Below are 22,659 nucleotides of genomic sequence, written 5' to 3' on the forward strand. Positions count from 1 at the left end.
CACCCCGGCGGAGCGCTCCGCCAAAGGACGGTGCTTAGATCGCCCAGAGCGGGAGAGGTGAGCGAGGGGCCCGGCTGCCCCGCCGGCCCTCCCAGCACTCCGGGGGTGCAGCGCCGGTCAGCCGCGGGCAAGGCGGCTCGGTGCCCGGTCTCATGTCCACTCGGCCCCGGGCCCCGGCCCTCTCGCAACCCCTCCTCCACCTCACCGTCGCTACTCCGCGTGCGAGGCTCACGCCATAGGCTCCTCCTCGGATCGCTTCCCTCTTGGGCTCCCTCCCTCCGGCCTCATCCCGGCCTCACCTGAGGGCCGGCCGCCCACAGCGGGCGGTTATGAAGCCTGGGAAGGGGCAACGGGAGGTGTCTCATCAGCCCCATTCCGTTCCTCCACTCTTTCCTCCTCTTCGCTCCTCAGAAGCACCTGGAGAGCTCGTTAAAACACAAAGCGCTAGGCCTCACCCACCTCCATCGTTTCCCACGGGGAGGTCTGGGTGTGACCCAGAGAATTAGCATTTCTAACAGGTGCCCAGGTGAGGCGGACGCTGCTGGTCCAGGACCGCACCGTGAGAACCACGGTCCTGACCAATAGGGACTGACTGAGGTCTGCTGCCGGAGCCCGCCCAGCGCCCAGCGTGGAGATGCTTTGCTACCAGGTAGGAAGCGCAGCCTTGTCGGCCCTTCGTGCTCATCGCCTTTCTTCTTTCTTCTTGTCCTTTCCTTACCCTCTAAGTGTGGGCCTCTTGCCAGGCCCAGAGGGCCTGACCCTCAGGGCTATGGTCCTCGGAGAGGAAGAGCCCTGTTTCCAGAAGGATGACTTCTCCCAAGGCTAGGAAGGGGTGGAATACACCACGGGGCACTGCGAGTGACCTTACGAGGGCGTCATTTCACAAACAGCAGTTCACACAGCACAGTGATGCCCTTAAATGTTTGTTTGGGTGGGGGGTAGTGAAGAGGAGGAAGGTTTTCAGCTGACCACCGCCCTCAAGTAACACCTCTGTTTGGGAGACAGAAATAACCAGGAATCTCTCTCATTGCATTCATATCCATCACTCCCATCCTGGAAACTTCTCACCTGCATATAAGGTTCACTGATTTTCAACAAAGGTGTCAAGGGAAAGGATAGTCTTTTCCAAAAATGGTGCTGGAGGAACTGGATTTATCTTTCTGCAACCCTAATTGGAGCTTCTGCTGTGCAGGAATCAGTTTTTTTTTTCTTTTTAAAATACCAGCTTTATTGAGCAATAATTCATACACAAAAATGTACCAGCTTAAAGTGTATAATTTGAATTTTGACAGATGTATACACCGTGTGGCCATCACCACAGCCAAGTTACAATTTCTGTTACTCCCCCAAATTTTCTCGTTTCCCTTTGCAGTGAATATCCTCCCCTTACTGTCTACTTGGCATCAGACACCTGTTTTCTGACACTGTAGATTAGTACAGACTGTCCTAGAAGTTCATGTAAGTAGAAGCATACAGGGTCTTTTGGTCTGCCCTCTTTTGCTGAGCAGAATGTTTGAGATTTATTTATCCATAGTTGTTGTATCAGTAGTTTGTTTCTGTGTATTGTTGAGTAGTGCTCCACACTTGTATATCCAGATACCTGCTAGTCATGTTTTGCATGTGGTCTGCAGCTTCAGCTCCTGCCAGAGAGCTTCCAGCCTGCTCTTCCTGACAACCTGTCCTACCGATCTCAGACTTGCCTAGCCACCTCTTATGATTGCATTAGCCAGTTCCTTGTGCTACGTCCCTGACTGATAACACCTGTTGATGGATATTTGGGTAGTTTCCAGTTGTGGACTATTATGAATAAAAATGCTATGAACATTTGAGAGCAAGTCTTTGCATGGATATATGTTTTAGTTTTTCTAGGATAAATACCTAGGAGTGGAATTGCTGGATCATTTGGTGTGCATTGAACTTTATGTGAAACTGTAAAACTATTTAAAAAAATCCTGTACCAGTTTGCATTTCTACCAGAAATGTATGAAAATTCCAGTTGCTTTACATCTTTGTCAGCAATATTGTCAGTCTTCTTAATCTTAGCCATTCTAGTGGATGTATATAGTGACATGTGGTTTTTATTTATCTTTTTTTGATGACAAATGATGTTGAGTATTTTTTCAAATGTTTATTGGTCATTTGTGTATCTTCTTTTGCAAAAATACCTGTTCAAATATTTTGTTCATTTTAAAATTGAGTTATTCTTATTGAATTGTGGTTCTTTATATATATTTGGATGCCTGTTCTGTGTCAAGTATATGTATTCCAAAGATTTTTCACTCCCATCTATGGCTTGTCTTTTCATTTAAAAAAAATGGTATCATTTGGAGAGTAGAAATTTAAAAATTTGATGAAGTCAAATATTTCTTTCTTTTATGCCTTATGCTTTTGGTATTTTAAGAAATCTTTGCTTAACCCATTAAAATTTTTCCTGTTTCCTTCTAGAAGCCTTGTAGTTTTAGTTTTTACTTTTACAACTGTGATCCATTTGAAGTTAATTTTTGTGCATAGTGTTTGGTAAGGGTCAAGGTTCCTTGTTTTCCTCCTAAGTGGTTATCTAATTCCTCTAGCACCATTTTTGGAAAAGACTCTTTCTCTATTGAACTACCTTGGCATTTTTGTCAAAAATCAATTAACCATATATGTTGGTCTATTTCTGGATTTTATTGTTACATTGGTCTGTCTACCCTAGTGCTGATACCACACTGTCTTGACTACTGTAGCATTATAATAAATCTTGAAATCAGATAGTTGAGTCCTTCAACTCTGTTCTTCTATTTCAAAACTGTTTTGGCTCTTCCAGAGTCTTTGCATTTTCTTATAAATTTTAGAATCAGCTTGCCAGTTTCTAAAAAAAAAAAAAAAAAAAAGCCTAAAAGCCTTCTGGGATTTTATTGGGATCCTGTTGCATGCATAGTTCAATTTTGGGAGAATTGTCATCCCGATTTTGAGACATCCAATGCATGAACACGTTGTAATCTCTTCATTTATTTAGATCTTTAATTTTCTCAGCGATGTTTTACAGATTTTAGTGTTCAGATCCAGCACATCTCTTATTAAATTTATTCCTATGTATTTCATGTTTTCAGATGCTATACCGAATAGTATATACTTCAAAATTTCATGTCCTAATAATTTGTTTTTAATATATAGAAATACAGTTGGCTTTCATATACTGACCTTGTATTCTGATTTTGCTAAATTCATTTATTAGTTCCAGTAGCTTTTTTGTACCCCAAATCACAACATCTGTGAATAAAGACAGTTTTACTTCTTCCTTTTTGATCTGTGTGCCTTCTATTTGTATATTTATTTATTTTTGTGCCTATTTGCTCTAGTTAGGACCTCAGGTACAATGTTGAACAGAAGTGGTAACAGTGGGCATCCTTTCCTTGTTTCCATCTTAGGGAAAACATTCAGTCTTTTGCCTTTATGTTGTTGGTGGTAGGTTTTTCATGGATGTCTTCTTAAGAATGTTTCTTTCTAATCCTAGTTTGCTGAGAATTTTTTTTTTATTATGAATGAGTATTGAATTTTGCCATATGCTTTTTATCTATTGAGAGGACCAGCTTTTTTGCCTTTGTTTATATGGTGAATTAGTTACTGGTTTTTTGAATGTTTTAAACCAACCTGGCATTTCTAGGACCAATCCACTTGGTCACGACATATTATGCTTTTTTATATATTCCTGGATTTGATTTGTTTATATTTTGTTAAGTATTTTTGCATTCACGTTCATGAGGATATCAGCCTGAAGTTTTCTTTTTTCTTCTATAATGTCTTTGGTTTTGGTATGAGGGAGTGCTTGTTTCATAAAATGACTGGGAGTGTTCCCTCTTCTATTTTCTGATTTTTTGTTGAATTCCAGGTGCTCTGCTTGCAAAAGCAGAAGCATACTACAATTGAATCATACTACAATCCACTTTCCTGTACCCTCCCAAAGTCCTGTGGATTCCACCCCTTGACCCCAGTATTTCCCAGCTCTCTCTCCACAGCCCTTGTCTTGGTTCAAATCTTTATTACTCACTAGTTGGTGAGTTACAGATTGGTCACTAGGCTGCTTTCAAACTTAATGGCTTTTAGGATGAAATCCCAACCTCTTGTGCCCCACCCTTCATCCAGACACGTAGAGGACTGCACTCTCCCTCCAGTCATACTGTTTTTGCAGCTCCTAAAAAGGTACAGGATGTTTCATGCCTCAGGGTTTTTGAGCTGCTTGAGTGTTCTTCCCTGTCTTCTTCCGATTAGCTCGTTCCTGCGTTAACGCTCCTCTTGGTGTCTCCTCAGTTATCCCAGAGCAAACAGAGCGCGCAATGATCAACCTCTTCAGCTTGTTTGCCCACTCCCCTGAGTTCTTCCCATCCAGGGATCAAGTCCTTGAACAGTGCCTCTGCGACTATCACCGTGGATACCCCCACCGGGCACACGGCCCAACTCTGGCCTTGCCCAAGAAGAACGCCCCGGCAACCAAAGAGGATACCAGCCTTAAGGAGTCATGACTGCGCCTGCGCACAGCGGCGGAAGTGGGGTGAGCGTCGACGCGGAGAGGACGCGCCTGGGGAGAGTGCGCAGGCGCGGCGGGGACGGAAGGAACGCCCCGAAACGCCTCCGGGGCGCGGAGGCTTGTTCGGAAGTTGTGCCGGGTTGGGGGTGAGTTCTTTCTCTTTCCTTCGCAGCGCGTGCGGCTGGTGTCAGAGGCTTCTGCTCTTTTCCTTTTGGTAGAGGCCTGTGGTAACGATGTGAATGTAACCCGCTCAACGCAGGCAGCCCAGGGCTCGCTCTGCAGGGGCTTCACCCAAATGAAGGTGCGGTTACTCTCCAACTCCCACTTCCCATCTTCTGCAGACTCTCCCACGCCCCAGATACACATCCTTTCACTCATTATGATCTTTTCCGTGTGGCCCCGGCTCCTGAGGAGCACGTTTTGGTTGCTGGGACGAGGAGGGAGTGGGGTTAGCAATAACTCAGATAAACCCGTGAGACTTAGGGACAGTAGGGGGAGACTTCACAGAGGAAGTGGGACTCTACTTTGGGTTTGTAAAGGTGAGCAAAGGGCAAGAAAGTTTAGACCGAGAGGAGAGGGCCCTGCAGACGGGGTTAGAGGCACGAGGTAGGATGTGGAGGAAGATACGGCAGTGGCAGCGGCCTAGTTGGGTGGAAGCGTTCTCCTGCACCCAACTCCTCGGCTGGTAGTTTATGACTTGTTTGCTTTGTGACACGTCCCAGACTGCAAGGTGTTAAAGGGTGGGGAACTGGTTTCCTGGTAAATAGAAATGAGAATGGCCTGTTACATACTTAAACTGAAAAGTGATTTCATTGCCACTAATTTTCCAGGTGAACTAATTCAGCCTCGAGGAGGCTTTGCTCTCTCTGCAGTGTCATCAGTCTTTAAGAGCTGAGGAGGTGTGGTGTGGGCTCTGGCTTCGAAGGTACTGCTCTTACCTTTGCCCATCCTTTAACTCTGTCACACGCGGGAAGAGTGGCCCCTCCGAGCTTTACCTAAGGCCAAATCCATTGTCCAGTTAATCAGTTTTCATCCTGGGTTTGGTTGTCCTCCAGACCTTGAATCCAGATATGCATGGACTTGCTTAATTTGTTATCCAGTAGCAGGGGTTAGGAGATTCCCCACTTGTCACTCTTCATTCTTTTGTAACCCAATAATGGGATGGTTTGGGCCATACAGGCGATGCTGTTATGCTTAACATTTATTATGTCTGTCTTCATGATTGTCGAGCAGAATTTAAGGTATAACTGTGTACGGTGCTTGTGTAAGTATTGTTCACTGCACTGTTTTGGAATCAGTTTGTACTGCTGGGGATCTCACACAGAAGAGTGGCAATGAATTTGCCTTTTGCAAATGATGTTTTTTGCTTTTCTGTTTAGTTTCCTTTTCTGTTGCTGACCCTCGAAAAGATACTTGGCTTATAGTGGATGCTGACGAATGAACAGACAGCAGCAGTCAGGCAGTCCTGAGAACCATAAGGGTTTTCTGAGGAAGGGGGCATAATATTGCAAGCTTGATTTCATCCTCCATTCTGATCATTTGATGTCCCACTGTCTGGCAGCTGATTTGTTTAGTGACCCATTGACCTGAAATACACAAAAGTGGCTGACCAGTGAATTCCAGGGTATCTAAGAAACCCAAAGTAGATGTGATGGACCCAGGAGACATGCTACGGAGGCAAGAATCCTCTTAGACGTTATTTACCACCTAATTGGTTGTTGTATTAATTATGGCTGGTGAGTACATTTTTATCCTTTCAAGTTTACTTTAAAAATATTTAAAGAACTAGGACTTTAAAATAGTTACAGTCATTTACATTTTCCCAGGCCCTCTTAATGAGTTATGGCTTTTGCAGTTTCCCTGTAATTATCTTTGCTTTCCTTTTCTGCTTTGGCACTTGGGTAGCTGCACATGGCAACTTAACGTTTGTAGATCTAGCTAAAAATCTTGGGTGGCGGGAGGGTTGGCTGGTGGTAGATAGGATATAGAGAGGTGTTTGGGCTCTCTGGAGTTAAGTCATCTTACCCCATGACCATGGCTATTTTGAAAAGTGGTCTGTTTTTCAACTTGGTTGAAACTTCATAAGGTATTAGAGTATTTTTCCACTTGGGGGGAAGAAAACAAGTTCTGGAGAATAAGTTTGTGTTTGCAGAATACAAAACTATTATTTCTTAGTAGGTTGTCATTTGTCATTAGAAAAATGATACTTGGCTGAAAGTCCTTGCTTCTTAAAATCTAAAAACCTAAAATTTGATCCTTCATCCTTTGTCTGATTTATACTTTAGTGGGAATAAATAACCCTATTTGTTGGCAGAGCCAGCAAACCAATATATACATACATACATAATACAGTTTAATAATCCACAGTCAAGACTTTAGGTGTTTTGTCAATGTACAGTTTGTGTCAGGAAACACTGTCAAAAGACACTTGACTTGATGCCCAGGATAGCCTAGAAAGTAATAGACTCATGCTTCAACTGAATAAACCCTCCACAAGATTTCTTGAGGAAACCAAGGTTTAAAGATAACTGGCTTTCACATTTACTAGGTTGACTCATGTGAAATTGCTGATAACTGATCAGAAAGAAAGGCTGTTTTCTGGGTAACCCTCTTACAACTGTCAATTAAGAAAGGAGCAGCTTCACTGTTTAAAAAGTTTGATGTGGCTGGGGAAGATTTTACCTGTGGCAGTTAGTCATGACGGGACTGTGCTTAGGGCTGCACTGAGGAGACACCAGCTCTGGTGAGTTCCTTCTGAAATTGTTTTTGTGGAAGGAAAGGGAGGGGTATGGGGTTTTGCTGGTCCATCAGCAGCTCAGGATAGCTGGGGGAGAGGGTTTCTTCTTCAAGTACCCGTGAGAAAGTTATTTTTTTGTCTTATTTACTGCAGAATTAGAATTCCAGGTCACTGGAACGTGTGACTGGTGTGTTCTACATATTAATGCAGCCTGACCATTTTCTTTTCGGTTTAGAGAGAGACTTGGCTAAGATGAGTCAATTCTATTTGCCTTCCAGCTATTAGAATACGTTTTTTTGGGGGGGGGTGCTGTGAAATAACTTTGGGCCAGAGACCGAAACAGCAGACAAAGGTAGCAGTATGTCTAGTGGACAAGAGTGGCTCTCTAGAGTCTGTGATTATTGAATACAACTCTGAATTAAGGTACAGGTAGGTATCGCAGAACCTTAATACTTTTCAATGTTCCTGGCAACTAAATTCTTTAACACCTAGGCACTACATTAGCATGGGGGATGAGGAACAGTCCCTGTTCCTGGTAGTGTTCTTCATTTGACAGTTCTGGCTCGTGAGGTCTGCCAAGTATTTTGGGGGATAACACTTATCCTTGAACTTGTCGGGGTCTAATGAGTGAAACCCAGCCCACATTGAGGAGCATATGTCAGAACATTAACTAAACTGGGATTTCTGCAATTACTACTTCTTTCTTGGTTACCACCTGGAAGCTCGTAAAGGGGCTTCACTTTTATAACTGTGGACCCAGCACATTTTTTATATACAGATATATATCAACTAAATGAACCCTATTTTTAAATGACATTGAGTCAGAGTTAGTCCAATGAGAAGCTAATTTCACAAGGTTGAGGGGTGCCTGTCACCCACTGGCTTTTAGGAATGCATGCTCCAAACATCTTCATGAGTTCAGAGTGAGACATGTCCCTGCAGACACACTAGACTTGATTGCTGAAACCAGGTCAGTAGAAACCATTGAAGTTTATTGGCGGTCACAATGCTTACACTGTATGCAGCAAACACCCTCACAAGTCTATCCGCAACCTGATCACGCAAGAAAGGATTCACCACACAGTCGCCAGAGGAGAAGGAAAAAAAAATCAACAGGCTTGTTTCTGGGGGTAGAGGAGAGAAATAAAAAAAAAAAAACCTAATTGATGAGTGTCCCATGGGCAAGAGCTGAACTAGAGATGCGTACAACTAGCAGCAACAATTGTGGAAAAAGTACAAGGCAAATAGCTTTCTCCATTAATTTTCCTCCGTAGGTTAATTTTTTTTAATATTCAAAACATTTATTATGGTTTTCATTTTATAAAAATGTATATTTTTAAAGGGGTGGGAGAATGTTAAATACTTCATGCTAGGTAGACCTTGTTATTAAGAACCCCTCCGCTGTAGTAAATTCCTCCAGTTCATACATTCACGAGTGCAGGGTACATATATAAATATCCACACGCACACATCCACACACACTGCCTCGAGGGCTGGGGAAGACTGAAAGTTATCGGCCACACACGACTGGGCCTCTGGTGGACTCATCCAAATTGCTCAACAGGAGAGCAACTGGCTCAATTCCTTCTCTCTGGTCTCCGCCTTCACAGAGACCGAGAACCCTACATCATAGAGTTACATCTGGCTTTTAAAAGCAAGAGGCGTATGTCTGAGGATGGGGATAAGCAGAGTGGGAAAGAGGATGAAGCTAAGAACACCAAACACTTTTAGCTGGAGTTGTCTGTCACCGCAAGAGGCCAAGGGACCTAGGGCAGCATCTGGGTTGAAGGGGGAGGGATGGTGCTCCGCATGGCTTAGAGTTCCTAATAACAAGGGTGATACAGTAACAGGAAGTGATAATTTGCGGGGCAAGGAAAGGGTAATAAGAAAAAATATACATTTGGAATTTTTACTTTTTTTTTTCTTTTTTTTCTTTTTTTGCCTCTCTACACTGTGTCACTAAATATATCTCTGCACGTTCACACATCCTCGTCCAGTAAAGCTTCAGGCCACCAGAATACACATTTTTTCCTCACTCGCATACATAACCCCTCACATCAGCATTGGTGCACTAGACTCTGTAAAAATTTTTCAGTCACACTTTGTTTTTAAACTTGAGTCAATATAAACCTTGTTCAAAATGTTATGAAAAAATGTACATGTTTATACAAGGCAGGTTGTGACAGGACACTGGGGTTCTTTCCCCGTGGGCGGCCCCAGGAGGAGGGGGCTGGAGTCTCACACATTTGTGTCTCTATCTCCTCCCACCACCCTTCCCACCCAATCCCCCAGGAACCAGCAGCGCCCTGCCCCCCCCAGTGAGTGCACTCACACCCCTATTCCCTGGGGAAGAAGCTAGTTGACCTTTGCCATTTTCCCCACACCCCTGGAGGAGGGGGCCGGGATCAGCCAGGCCCTCTCCATTGTCATTGTTCGCCCCTCTGGGCCAGACCAAAGGGACGCTGCTCTGTACAGGTAGAGTCCAAGGAGGTGTCAGCTCATCATATCATTGCTATTCACGCCGTAAGTGGAATTCTTCATCGAGTCGTTGACTTCTCGACGGAATGCTGACAGATTCTGGGTGAACCTACAGAGAGGATGCATGTAGGTTGGGGGAGCAGGGTGGAAGGGAAAGATCTTTGCCTAAAATGTTTCTAGCAGACAAGTGGCTACTGAGAGGCAGAACGTATGAATCGGTTGTTTCTAAGGTCAGTTGATCTCAGTCTTAAGACTTTAAGGGAAAGTTTGGGCTAGTTTTGCACCCCTTTCTACCTGACAACTTCATGGCAGGCCTCGAGATCTGGTCAAATCTGGGGCTCTGAGGATCACCTTGGGTTCATGGCAGCACAAAAGGAATCTCACTGACAGAGACGGGAAGTAACCCTCACGAAGTGAGAGCTGGGAGAGGATGAAGCTGTCTCATTTCTTAATGCCAAGAGACCTGTGCTGTCCAGTATGGCAGCCATTAGCCACACGTGGCTGTAGACCACCTGAACTGTGCTCAGTGCAACTGAATCCAATTAAAAGAAATTTAAAATTCAGTTCCCCAATCGCACCTTAATTAAAATGCCATATTTTAAATTAATTAAAGAAAATTAAAAAATCAATTTAGAAAAACCTGACGTTCAATTCAGTTATTGGACAACTTCTAAGTATGTTTGGAACAACTTGAGTATGGGAATCTAATTGCAACTGTAAGTTTTATGAAATCTAAATACAAATCAAGTATTTCCGATGAAAATGTAGCATATGGGGCTTCCCTGGTGGTGCAGTGGTTGAGAGTCCGCCTGCCGATGGAAGGGACGCGGGTTCGTGCCCCGGTCCGGGAAGATCCCACATGCCGTGGAGCGGCTAGGCCCGTGAGCCATGGCCGCTGAGCCTGTGCTCCGCAACGGGAGAGGCCGCAACAGTGAGAGGCCCGCGTACCGCAAAAAGTAAAAAAAAAAAAAAAAAAAAAGGTAGCATATGAATTGAGATGCCCTGTTAAGTGTAAAATACACAGGATCTTGAAGACTTAGTACAACAAAAAGAATCTTAAAATTCTCAATTTAAAAATATTGATTACACATGGACACGTTATTTTGGATACATGGGTTAAATAAAATATATTAAAATGAATGCTGTCTGTTTCTTTTTACCCTTTTTAGTTGTGGCAACTAGAAAATTTAAAATTACTTTGTGGCTTGCTTTTCTATTGGGCAGCACTGCTTTAGACGGCCTCTAAAAGACTTTTAAGGAGTTGCCCTCATTTCAGTGATTTGAAAAGTAACGCTTGCCTAGGGTTTCTTGCCAGAGCCTTCTACACTCACCTGTCTCTGTTTTTCGTTAGAAGATTTCGCTCAATGCCTTCCATCAGGTTTTCGAAACACAGATGCATAGCCTGCTGCTTCTCTGGTGGCTGGCTGTTCACGATACTGTTCCTTAGGTCAGAAAAATACTGTAGGGCAAAGTGGGGGGGGGGCAGTAAGGAGAGAAGGTGGGGAAAGGCTGACTAGCCCTCCCTCATCTGCAGAGTGGAAGGAATGTTCTCCTCCAAGAAATGGAATATCTATTAAAATTGGATACTTGGTTTTTTTTAAAGTTCAAGCAAGCACCTGTAGGATAATATATCTTTATCTTACTTAAAAATCTAGAATTTTAAATTTGTAAATGCTGTGAGGGTCATCTGATCCAGATTCTTTTATAGGAATCTCTAGACTTATTTATGTCTGTTTATGGCAGAGCTGGAACTAGAACTTAGGCCTTAGGTGCTCTGATCTCTAGGTATCTTCTCTCCTTGTCACACTTCCTCATCCTTTCCCTTTTGTCTGAACTGCCACAGGTGCTAACTTCTAACCGTTAAGTGATTATATGCTGTTCAGAGCATGAATAGGACATGCTCAGAGAATGGGCCACTTTCCCTCTTTCGCCACCGTAGGGTGTTGCTGTAAGTGTCTCTCAGTGCCCTGGACACCAGGAGCTGTTCTCTTACCTTTTCATTAAGTAGTATCAAGCCGAGTAGGGGTCGGGACATAGACCACTGGTTCCTACAGTCTTCGAAGATGATGATGTTCAGCACCGTTGACAGCATCTGGAAATGGAGAATCTGAGGCAGTGACCTAGTGTGTGGCTACTCAGGATAGAATTACAGATTCCAAACAGAGGTGTTTATTAGGTTGAAGGTCTTTTCTATCTAGAGTAAACCAGACGAATATTTCATGAAGCTTCACTTAAATCTTCTATTACAAGGTAAGTTTTGTTTCTAAGATGTTTCCTTTCTTGTTCTTTAAATTGGTTTGAAAATTCAATTAAAAATGGGCCTTTCCAGTTAACCTAGAGTTTTGTGGGTAATGGGATGGGTCAAGTAAATGATTATAATAGGCAAAATCACCTTGCACTATAGCTCCCAGGATCTTTTCTCAGAAGAGAGAGCTTTATAACATTTTGGGGATGTTCACTACTCCTTTAGAGAACAACGTAGACAAAGATGAGATTGGTTAAAATATTATTGGCTAAAAGTCTACTTCCACTGATTCTTTTTCCTTATGTATTTTTATCTGGTATATTCCTGCAAATCTTATTTTTGAAAAGATGTTGCATACAAATAAAATAATGGTAAGCATATAGTTTGATCTCCACGTGGTCAGTTATGTCTTTTTGTCCTGCACTTTTTTTTTTTTTTTTTTTTTTGCAGTACGCGGGCCTCTCACTGTTGTGGCCTCTCCCGTTGCGGAGCACAGGTTCCGGACGCGCATGCTCAGCGGCCATGGCTCACGGGCCCAGCCGCTCCGCGGCACGTGGGATCTTCCCGGACCGGGGCACGAACCCGTGTCCCCTGCATCGGCAGGCGGACTCCCAACCACTGCACCACCAGGGAAGCCCCTCTTTTTTTTTTTTTTTTTTTTTAAATTGAAAGCAAAGGTGGTACAGTCTTTTTTTGGCCGTGCCATGAGGATTGCGGGGATCTTAGTTCCCCAATCAGGGAACGAGCCCACGCCCTTGGCAGTTAAGGCTTGGACTCCTAACCACTGGACCGCCAGGAAATTCCCTGTCCTGCACTCTTGTTTCTGTTTTGCAAGTGGCAGTACAAGTTTTACAGCTGGATACTGCTAACTCATGCTCCATTTACAGCAATGGATGAGCAAAGTCACTGTCACGGAAGGAGGATAGTGCTCATGGGACAGGCCCAAGGCATGGGGGTTACTGTGACACTCGGAGAACAATTTAGAATTTGATTTTTTCAGATTTTCTATATCCATATCCAGTGATTACTCAGGTAACTGAAAATCCACTGCAATTTTAAGGTGTAAAATTCACCTTGGCAGCATTAACCAGGTGAGATGTTAGTCAGCCTCTTTATCTTGCTTGGCCTCTCCTCTCTCACAGAGAGGTTCTCCCACCGTGGGACACCCGCACTGCCTCCTAGCCCTCATGCTCCTTACCTGCTGGATCATCTCTGGATGCTGCTGCATGATATGCAGAAAGCGGTCACTCTCCTGGTTCAGGGGCGTTGTCCTCTTCTTGGTGCTACGTGAAAGCTGCTTGAAGAGGTATGTCACAATGTGGTCCAGGCAGGAGCAGCAGCCTGTGCATACCATGGTGTCTGGAGGAAAGAGGGGGAGGGGTGGAACAGAGCAGAGATACTGAGCTGCTCATGGTGACTTGGGTGAACATGAGTTGCCCTTAGCTGAGATCCCACAGAGGTCCCCAGTCAGACTGGGAACTGTGGTCAGTGCAGCCAAGACCACGGCTTGGGATGCTGCCTATTAACCTCTCACCCTCATCATACAGCAAGGTCCAATTCTAAGTTTGAAAATGAGCCTGTCATAATAGATAACAGTATAAACAATATTGAAATTATTGACTCAACATGATGTGGATTTATGTCTTATGCTTCATAAAAAATATCAAATAGCTTACAATATAGCAAGTATTTTTATTGTGCCAGACATTGTGCCAAGGACTTTACAGGTTATCATCTCTATTTTATCCTCTTGAGAACTCCAGGAGGTAGGTGTTCCATTTTACCAATGAGTAAACTGAAGTTTGGAGAGGTTATGTGACTTGCCTCCAGGTCACACTGCTAGTCACTGGAAGAGCTGTGATTAGAATCCAAGTCTGAGGTGTGAGCCCATATTCTGAGTTACCTGGGGGACTGTCACTAAACTAATACAGCCTATCAACACCTACAGTTCGTTGCAGTGGGGCGCTGTACTATTTGTTTATCTGTAGCATCTCCGGGGGAGTGTGCGGTGGGAAGCTGCAGACTTGTCTATTCATTTTATTAAGGGGACACTGCAGCACAGCCTGCAGACAGAGCTGACTAGGTGAGGCACAGGCCACAGGCCTAAAAGAGTAAAGCATGCTGCTTCCGTTCATGCAGAGGTCCCTCTATTTTCAAGAAGCTAAAAAACAGCCTTCCAAAGCAGGGTCTGATACCCTGGCTACGTTCTAGATACGGCTAGATACGTTCTGGATACGGCTACGCCCCCTGCTGGAGGTAAGTGCGTATCAAAGAAGTGGCCCAGAGCAGAGGTGTGGCTAACTCACCAGAGCAGACAATCCAAAGTCATTCTCTGTGCGTTTGCAATATTTCGTGATTATTTTGCAGTTGACTTAATCTTCCTATTTATGTTTTGCTCAGCCTAAGATAAAAATGTACTGTATTCTCTGAACACATACACACTGACTAAGACTGCTGGAATGCAGCTTGGTAACAAAATGGTTGACAAGAACCAGGCAGAACAGGATGAAAAAACTTATGGAGCTAGCTGTGTAAAACCTTCCACTGCCCTAAGGATAGAACCCAAACATACTGATATGGCTTAAGGGCAGCCTTTGTGATCTCCAGATTTGCCCCTGCTTCTCTCTCTCCCTCCGGCTTCACTTCATTCCCCCTCTTCTCTTCTGCACGAGTGTGCCAGCCATCTGGATTTCCTGGGTTTTTTTTTTGCCAACAGGTGCTAGTACTTGCGGTTCCTGCTGCTAGGAAGCGTCTTCCTCCACTAATCTGATAATGCCGGTTCACCTGTTAGGTTTACGCTTTGATGCCAACTCTTTCAGCCAGCCTTGCAGGACCCTACCTCCTCAAAGCCAGGAGTTTAGGTATTCTTCCCGAGCCCTCCCACAGCACTCCGTACTTACCCTACTGCTGTGTGTACACAGGTAAGGGTGGTAAACAGGCAGTTGTCCATTTACATGTCTATTTCATCTACCAGATAAAAAGCTCCTAAAGGACAAGGACTGATTACTGTACCCTTAGTGCCAAGCACAGTGCCTGGTCCACAGGAGGGCACCACTAAGTATTTGCTGCCTGAGAACGTACCCGTGAAAACTATACACTCTGTTGTTAGGATGCGCTCCCCAAAGCAGTAATCCTTTTGGATGCTGGGGCAAGACTCTCCCTTCTGTTTAGCTAAGTGGTAAAAACCAACCAACCAACTCACCCGCCCGCCCACCCAGGTGCTTACCAAGTGCAGTAAGTCCTTCAGAAATGGAAGAGAGAATATACATGATGACATGAGGTTCCAGGCTTGCAATAAAGTTCATGTGGTCCTGGGTCAGGACTTCCAGTAGTGAATAGTAAGACTGGCTGAGCTTGGGGTAATCCTGTGGGAGAAGGAGGATGAAGATCGGCTTAGCTGCTGTGTACCTCAGCATGTGTGGTGCAAGATCTTCAATAAAATAGCTTAGCTCCCTTCAGACGGGAAGACAGAAGGCCTAGGTGGAGCCAGCTTCTAGTTCTTCAGAGAAACATTCAATCATGGTCTCAGCAGAAAAAAAAAAAAAAAAAAAAAAGTGACATGACGTAGGGCTCGGATCCCGTCAACGACGCTTAGGGCTTACCAGGAGGTCGCTGTGGGGAATAGAGAGAAGCAGCTTGATGAAGGTCTGTAGAGCATTGTCCAGGGCGTCATCCCCATAGAGACGGAAGACTCCAAAATTGACGTAACTCCCACTGAGAGCAGCCTTCAGCATGGAGAAGCAGATGGAGATGCCCTTGAGCTTCAGTGCATAGACCTGATCCTTCGGGACCTCTCCTAGTGTCAGGATGCGATTGCCTGAGTAGACAAGATACAGATTTACTCAATCACGTGGTCACTGACAGCTCACATACTGCCTCAAGCCTCTTGGCACCAGCTGGCGCTGTGACACGAGCGTATGAGACCCACACTGCGGAGTGGTGACTGAGCTGGAACTCACTTCCAGGGTTCTGCTCCTCTTAAGCACTTACCATACATTGTTATCATCTTGCTGGTTTCTCTGAAGAGCAAGATGCCATTGGGGGAAGAGACATCAAACTGGAGTCGCTGGGATCTGAGCAGAGAACACAGAGGAGACAAAGTCAGAGGTATGTTGCCGGAAGACTAGGCCACTTCAGGCTCTCCCCCGAGTACGTCAGGTGATACTTTTTGCACGAAGACATGCAGATTACTTATCCTAATGTGAAATAACCAAGTTAACCCAAGATAACCAGTGATGTAGCTTGTATCTTGAAGACCAACATACTAGATTCAAGTTCTGCTGCTCAAGCTGAAAACGTTTAAAAGAAACAAAGAAAATGAGGCAGTAGATAAAATTATTCTCTTAAAATTCTCAATTTGCTTAAAGTTTAGCTTTTATCACAGTCACTTCTGGGTCGTACTAACTCACATCCCTTCGGACTTTAATCTACGTTCACCTTTACAGCTTCAGTAGCAACTGAAGGAGGGGTACGAGCGTCGTGTCCCCTTTAGAAGAGGAAAAGCTGTAAAGGAACTGAGAATGTTACAAGGGGAGTGAGGTCAGGAGGGCAGACAATGTCAACCACCTGAGTTTTGGGTTCCTGACTGTGCCCTAGACCAGAGCTCCTCCTCCTTGGTTTGTTCCACTGCTTAATGAGCGTGAGGACCTCATGGCTGCTAAGGTCTCAAACCCAGAAGTCCTCTTGATTCTTTCTTCCTCCCCTCCCTACATAGAATCCATCAAGATCCAGCTCTACAATATGCCCTGAACCCACCCGTCTCCTGTGTGGTCCTTCTGCTTCCACTCCTGCCCCTGTAGTCTCATTCTCCACATGTAGCCAGAATGAGACCTTTAAATAATGTCAATGATATCATTTTGATTCCTGCTTAATATACTCCAGTAGCTTCCCGTGTAATGAGAGGACACGCCATTCTTCACTCCTGCTGTACTGAGTCACCACGCGATCTGTCTGACTCGTCGCCTACCTCGACCTCCCCTCCTTCACCAGGCTCCAGCCAGTGGCATTCTGCTGTCTCAAGTCCCAGCAAGTTCATCCCATCTTGGGACCTCTGCAGTTGTTTTCTGTTTAGAATGCTTTTCCCCCTTATCCTTGCAGGGATACCAGAATCTTTCTGCTCATTCATATTACCTTCCTGAGAGGCCTTCTCTCCTTCCAATTCCCCTGTGTTTTATTACCTTATTTAACTTTTCATAGCATGTACCACTGTCTGAAATTATCTTCCACACTTTTTTTTTTTTACTGTCATCCCCCCAGAATGCAACATCTAAGTGGGCAGAGGTTTTGTCTGGCACAATCGATATGAAAGTACCTAAGCGGCAAAGAGTAGATGTTCTTAAATGTCTGTTGTATAAATGAATAAGTCTTAACTATAAGCCTCATGGGAGGCTATAGCTTCTATGAATATTACCCACTTCTTCACTAAGACAGTTTTAAAAATTATTAATTCTCAGGGTGCCTTAAGAGGCAGATACAGACCTGAAATCCTAGTGAAGTCAAGGTGCTAGAGTTTTCTTTCCTTTCCATCCCTAAGTTGCTGGGCAAATCTAAAATGTGGTATTTTGGAAATCTTTCTCACTTTTAAGATAAATCTTTACCAATCCAGCTGTAATCTGCCTAACAAATCCCTTTCTGCAGAAAGAGTGTTCTAACATGTCTGCATCCCTCTCAATAGTCTCTATGAAATGTGAACTATAGAATGTGATGGACGTGGCACCATCACTAAATGTTAACTTTTATACATGTGGGCAGGGAAATCAGAATTTTGGTTGCCAAATTCACTTCTCTTAAGAGTGGCTATCTTGAGACTTTTTTTTTTTTTTTTTTTTGCGGTACGCGGGCCTCTCACTGTTGCGGCCCCTCCCGTTGCGGAGCACAGGCTCCGGACGCGCAGGCTCAGCGGCCATGGCTCACGGGCCCAGCCGCTTCCATGAACCCGCGTCCCCTGCATCGGCAGGCGGACTCTCAACCTCCGCGCCACCAGGGAGGCCCCTTGAGACTCTTTTTAAAGTGACTTATTTCCTGCATGCAGCTATGGCATTGTGTGGTTGGGGACACCTTTCTTTCAAACAAATAAAAACATACACTATAATCTTTTAGAGGTTTTCAGATTTTGATAGCAGTGAATCTTAATATCTTCCACAATCTGCTGAAAACACTAGATAAAGCAAATTATCTTAGGGATCTCTCCGATAAAAGGGCAGCTGTACCCTTTGAAAATCTCCCTGCTTACCTATTATGAACCAATTCAGCCATTAGCTTGAGCACAGGTGTGGTACAGGCTGGATCATGGTACCATAGCTCAATTGCCCGTTGGAGAATTGGCATGTAGGATGGGTAGCTGTAAATGAAAAGCTAAGGAAGAATTCTGAATCCAGAAAGGTACAGAACTTACAGTAATTTCTCAGCACTGGTCAAGCACAATCTGCCAAATTACAGTTCTCTAATTTCCCGTCTCTTGCTTGCTAATCTTAAGAGTCTTTCTAACCAGAAGGTGCTAAAGCGATGTGTGTCCTTTAACTCGTAATAGGCATCTAATGACACATTGTAATTTACATAATGCCTTTCTTCTGAGGAGCACAATGTATTTCATATTGTTCTGTCCTCTTACCACTTCTGTAATGTGACAGGGAAGCAGCTAGTTCCTTTACCTAACTATCCGAGAGACAGAGGCACTTAGATTTGAGGTGATTTGTTCAAGGTTATGAAGTTAGTAAGGTCAGACTTTCTAATTCCTAGTACAGCTGTCTTTTTTTAGTAGATTGTAATGTCTCTCTTTTCTAAGTGTAGCAAAATTCCCATGCAACAATTCCACAGGCATTTATATAACTGGGACCCAAAAGAGAAACTGAGAAGCCACCTCACTCATTACCCAATCTCAGTGACCAAAGCAGGCGGCATCATATTATTGGACCACTGTGGAATGACAGCTTACAAGACATATGGCAGGCCTTCTGGATAACTCTTCACCTTCTTTTGCCTCACAACTCCTTCCCCCCACCTTCCCTGATGACTTCATCACCCATTCACACTCCAGTCAAGGCTTGCTGTGGTACGCTCCTAGTTTGAGTTAGGATACATCCATTCAAACAGCATCATGAAGCTGGTCTTGGCATTGAAGGCGAAAGCTATCCCTCTCAGGTCTCTTACTAGGCCAACTAGAGTTCGCTGTAGTAGAAGGCAAAAATATGTTAAGATACAAGAAAAACCAAACCTGTAACCACCTGATGGGGATTTCACATATCTGTAATCAAATTCTTCCTCCCATCATTCAACAAATACTCCTTCCCAAATATTCTCAATCGATCTCTTCCATACTAGAATGGAATCTCTTCACTTGGAAAATTAGTTTTGGAAGCTTTTTATACCAAGAGAAAGGGATGGTTCCTGGCCCATCATGGCAAAAATAGAGGCTGATAAAATTTTAAGACATTAATGTGATAAATCATATGTAAAAAGTAGAAAAGCAAAAAAGCTTATTCAAAAAGAATAAGGGAAAAAAAAGGCAAAAAAGTACATACGATAAGAGGGAGAAGAGGCATATTCCTAAAGGTCTGGTCCACATCTAATTACAAAGGTGCCAGTGCCACAGGAATGCAAATGTAGACTCCGCCAGAAGCAAGACAAGAGTCTACAGGTATCTGCCCTTTGGTTGGGGTGTCTGGAAATTAGACTGATGTGCCGGATCTTGGACCTATAAAAGTACTAATACTATACTTTTACAGAAAAAAGAGTGAGACCCAATGAGGTCAAATAATTTGCCCATAGTTGTGCTGGCAGGTGGCAAGAGGGCCAGGATTAGGACTTACAACACCAAGACTCCAAATCCAGTGCCCTCTTTCCCAGTAGAACTTTTACTAGTGGGCTCTGAACAGCAATAAAAGCACTTTCAAAAGCTAACAGTCATCAGTAGGCACAGTTGGGTATCCTGACTCATTTATCAAAAATGTCTGCACTTCTGCTAACAGTCTGCTTTAAGCAAACAGTTCTATTCCTGAACAGATAACCATAAGCTCAATTTTAAGTCTAAGACATGGGCAATCTAAAAGACTTGTTATATGAGGCATGACAGAGATATGGTGATGGTTGTAGTTCATGGCCAAGGTGGTTCTTTCATTAATTTTACTTGTTTTTTGATGGGGGAAAGGGCTGATATTCACTGATATCCCTCACTTATCCTTGACAGTGGTTGATATTCTATCCTGTTATTGATCTATTCCACATTAACCTTAGCTTTGAATGGTACCCATCTCAGACCCCAGCACGCTGGAGTAAAGAGGAGCGAGTTGGGCAAATGGTGTTGCTCTCTGACTTCCCTGCTAATCTGGAGAGAGAAAACTAAGAGGCTTTCTAAAGATGAAAAAGGAGAATTTTAGAATGTCAGGTAAAGTCTGGCATTTTGGGGGGCAATACCCCTGAGCTATTTGGTGGGTCTAAAATTCAGTATCAGTGTCATTATGAACACTGCAAAAAACTCCTACAAATATTAATAGTCTAGTGTTTTTTGGTTTTGGTACAGAGATCTATAGGTAAAGAGAGCAGGTGTGCATGAAGTAAAAAGATGAGGAAAGCAAAAAACCAAGAAATGACCATTCTGACAGCCAGAAATCAATAACTAAAGGTAACTTTAAAATTCCATTTGTATGGAAATTCACAAACCCTTCTAAATGACTCGTGGGTCAAAGAAGAAATCTTAATGGAAATTAGAAAACACAGAGAACTGAATGCTAATGGAAAATGTTACATATCAAAACTTGTGGATTCTGGAGACCTGTTCCACAACAATATGAATATACTTAATGCTACTAAACCATTCACTTAAAAATGGCTAAGACAGTAAGTTTTATGCCAATTAAAAAAACCAAAACCAAAACCAAAAAACACTTGTGGAATAATATACCTAGAGGGATATTTATAGTTTTAAATGATTACATTAGGAAAGAAGGGCTGAAAAGTTAAGAAGTTACAACCACAGAATAAACACCAAGGAAAAAGTATGAAGATAAAGAGTAGAAATGAATGAAATACAAAACACAGATAAAATGGAGCTAAAACAAAGCAAAAAGTAACAAATCTCTGGCAAGTCGTCTAGAAAAAAGAGAGAAAGCACTAATAAGCAGTATTGAAAATGAAAAGGGGGCATAACTAAATATACAACAGAGATTAAAAAGGCAATGAGAAAACATAAAATAACTTGATGCTAATACATTTAAAAACTTAGATAAAAAATCCTAAGGGCTGTTTAAGAACACACTTTAACATAAAAATAGAGTTTATAAACTTACCCTGGTTCTTCTATTTCAAAATCCTTGGAGTCCAAGAGATTGAGTAAAAAGCTAAATTAGTGGGACATTTATGGATAAGCACTATTTTCTGCAGTGCTGCCCAATCTAGTCTCTCTCAGGGACTGCCCTCAACCAGAAGCTGATCAGTCAGTGGGTGAAGGACTCACCTTTGCCTCTTGCTCGTTGAAACTATTAGTACTAAACATCTGGGCCACAGCCTCAAACGCTGCTGTGAGCGGCAGCATGAACTGCTCGTACTGATCTTCATCCTCTCCTGCAAGGAAAACAAGCCGGGGTGTGACCCCAATAGAAAAAAATGCAAGGCTGTGTATGCACGGAAAATAAGATGGTATGACAGATGAGCAGACCCAAGGATAATTCAGATGGGGTCCCTCGATAATCCCAATAGGTACTAGTAGCAATTTCAGAATAAAATGTATGTATAGAAATAATTTTTAAACTAGAAAAATCATCACGGCAGAAATCATCTAGTCCTGGAATGCCCCAATTTTTTTAATACTGAGATTCAATATCGGAGATTCTGATGTGTACAACGTACCATGTTGCTTATGTTTCCTTAATTGAGAACTACAGTCAGTTGAGAAGGGACTGAGGCTGGGGTATGCGAGCTAGATGAGACTTGAACTTGAATCAGGCGCTTGTGGAGGCCCTTCTTTTTATACCTTTCTTTTTGTTTTTTTAAGTAATCTTTTGTAAATATAGAAGGTTTTATAATGTAATTTTAGTAGGATTAAATTTAAATAGCTAAAAAATTATGATACTATTAAGCTTCAGTTTATAAGTTGAGCCCAAACTGCTAATATCACAACCAGAGCCAGAAAGGTGCCTAAGCCCTCCTGGTTCACATGTGCCAGTGAAGTGGGTACTGAGGAGTGCTGGCCGGCTCAGGTGGGTTGCACCTCAGTGTGGGAGGAGGGGATTATCTGGCTAACAAGATGCATTTAGGAATTCTCAATTCCCTTATTTTATAGATGAGAATTATGAATAGAATTTTAGAACCACTGCACATCAAATGAAAGCTTCAGACTCATACTGTTTTTCTCTTCCAGTTACAGGGACCATGATAGCATGATCAGTTCTTGGTGAAATCAGACTGTTATTTCAGCTAGTTTTGTTACTGTTGAAACAACAAAAAAGACCTCCCCCACATCTAGTTTTCTAGCCTCAAGTGAAAATTTAGAACCATGCCAGATTACTTCACGAGCCTCTAGGACTTATTGCAGTACCTAAATCCACCATGAGGAGACGCCCAAGTGCTGTGTAGAAGGTAGTTCGACACCGCATGTCTGTCAGGTTGGACTGATTGTTAATACCCAAAAATGAAAAGTGCTCGCTCTATTGAAAAAAAGAAAACAAGTTAAAAAGATAAAAACATGGGTCAGAGGTAGAA

The 22,659-nt window shown here is 43.3% G+C and overlaps 1 protein-coding gene across 2 annotated transcripts in view; it reads right to left on the reverse strand.

The window, feature by feature from the left end:
* Positions 1-8,212: 8,212 nt before the first annotated feature.
* Positions 8,213-22,659, reverse strand: part of XPO7 (exportin 7) — a 39,452-nt gene continuing 25,005 nt past the window's right edge. The window contains exons 18-28 of one of the 2 annotated variants that reach the window (XM_089912891.1): positions 22,496-22,604; positions 21,416-21,522; positions 19,043-19,131; positions 18,197-18,304; positions 15,955-16,037; positions 15,567-15,781; positions 15,191-15,329; positions 13,163-13,323; positions 11,713-11,811; positions 11,051-11,161; positions 8,213-9,828 (exon numbers count right to left, since the gene is read on the reverse strand). In XM_089912891.1, coding sequence (XP_089769017.1) covers positions 11,081-11,161; positions 11,713-11,811; positions 13,163-13,323; positions 15,191-15,329; positions 15,567-15,781; positions 15,955-16,037; positions 18,197-18,304; positions 19,043-19,131; positions 21,416-21,522; positions 22,496-22,604 — 1,191 coding nt within the window. In that variant the 3' untranslated portion in view covers positions 8,213-9,828; positions 11,051-11,080. Of the gene's footprint in view, positions 9,829-11,050; positions 11,179-11,712; positions 11,812-13,162; positions 13,324-15,190; positions 15,330-15,566; positions 15,782-15,954; positions 16,038-18,196; positions 18,305-19,042; positions 19,132-21,415; positions 21,523-22,495; positions 22,605-22,659 lie in introns of both variants that reach the window. The other variant, XM_089912890.1, reaches the window with a different exon arrangement.

This window comes from Delphinapterus leucas, chromosome 6 (genome assembly GCF_059928025.1).
Source record: "Delphinapterus leucas isolate spDelLeu-1000000601 "Yukka" chromosome 6, BTC_Dleu_Yukka2, whole genome shotgun sequence".
Classification (NCBI taxonomy): Eukaryota; Metazoa; Chordata; class Mammalia; order Artiodactyla; family Monodontidae; genus Delphinapterus; species Delphinapterus leucas.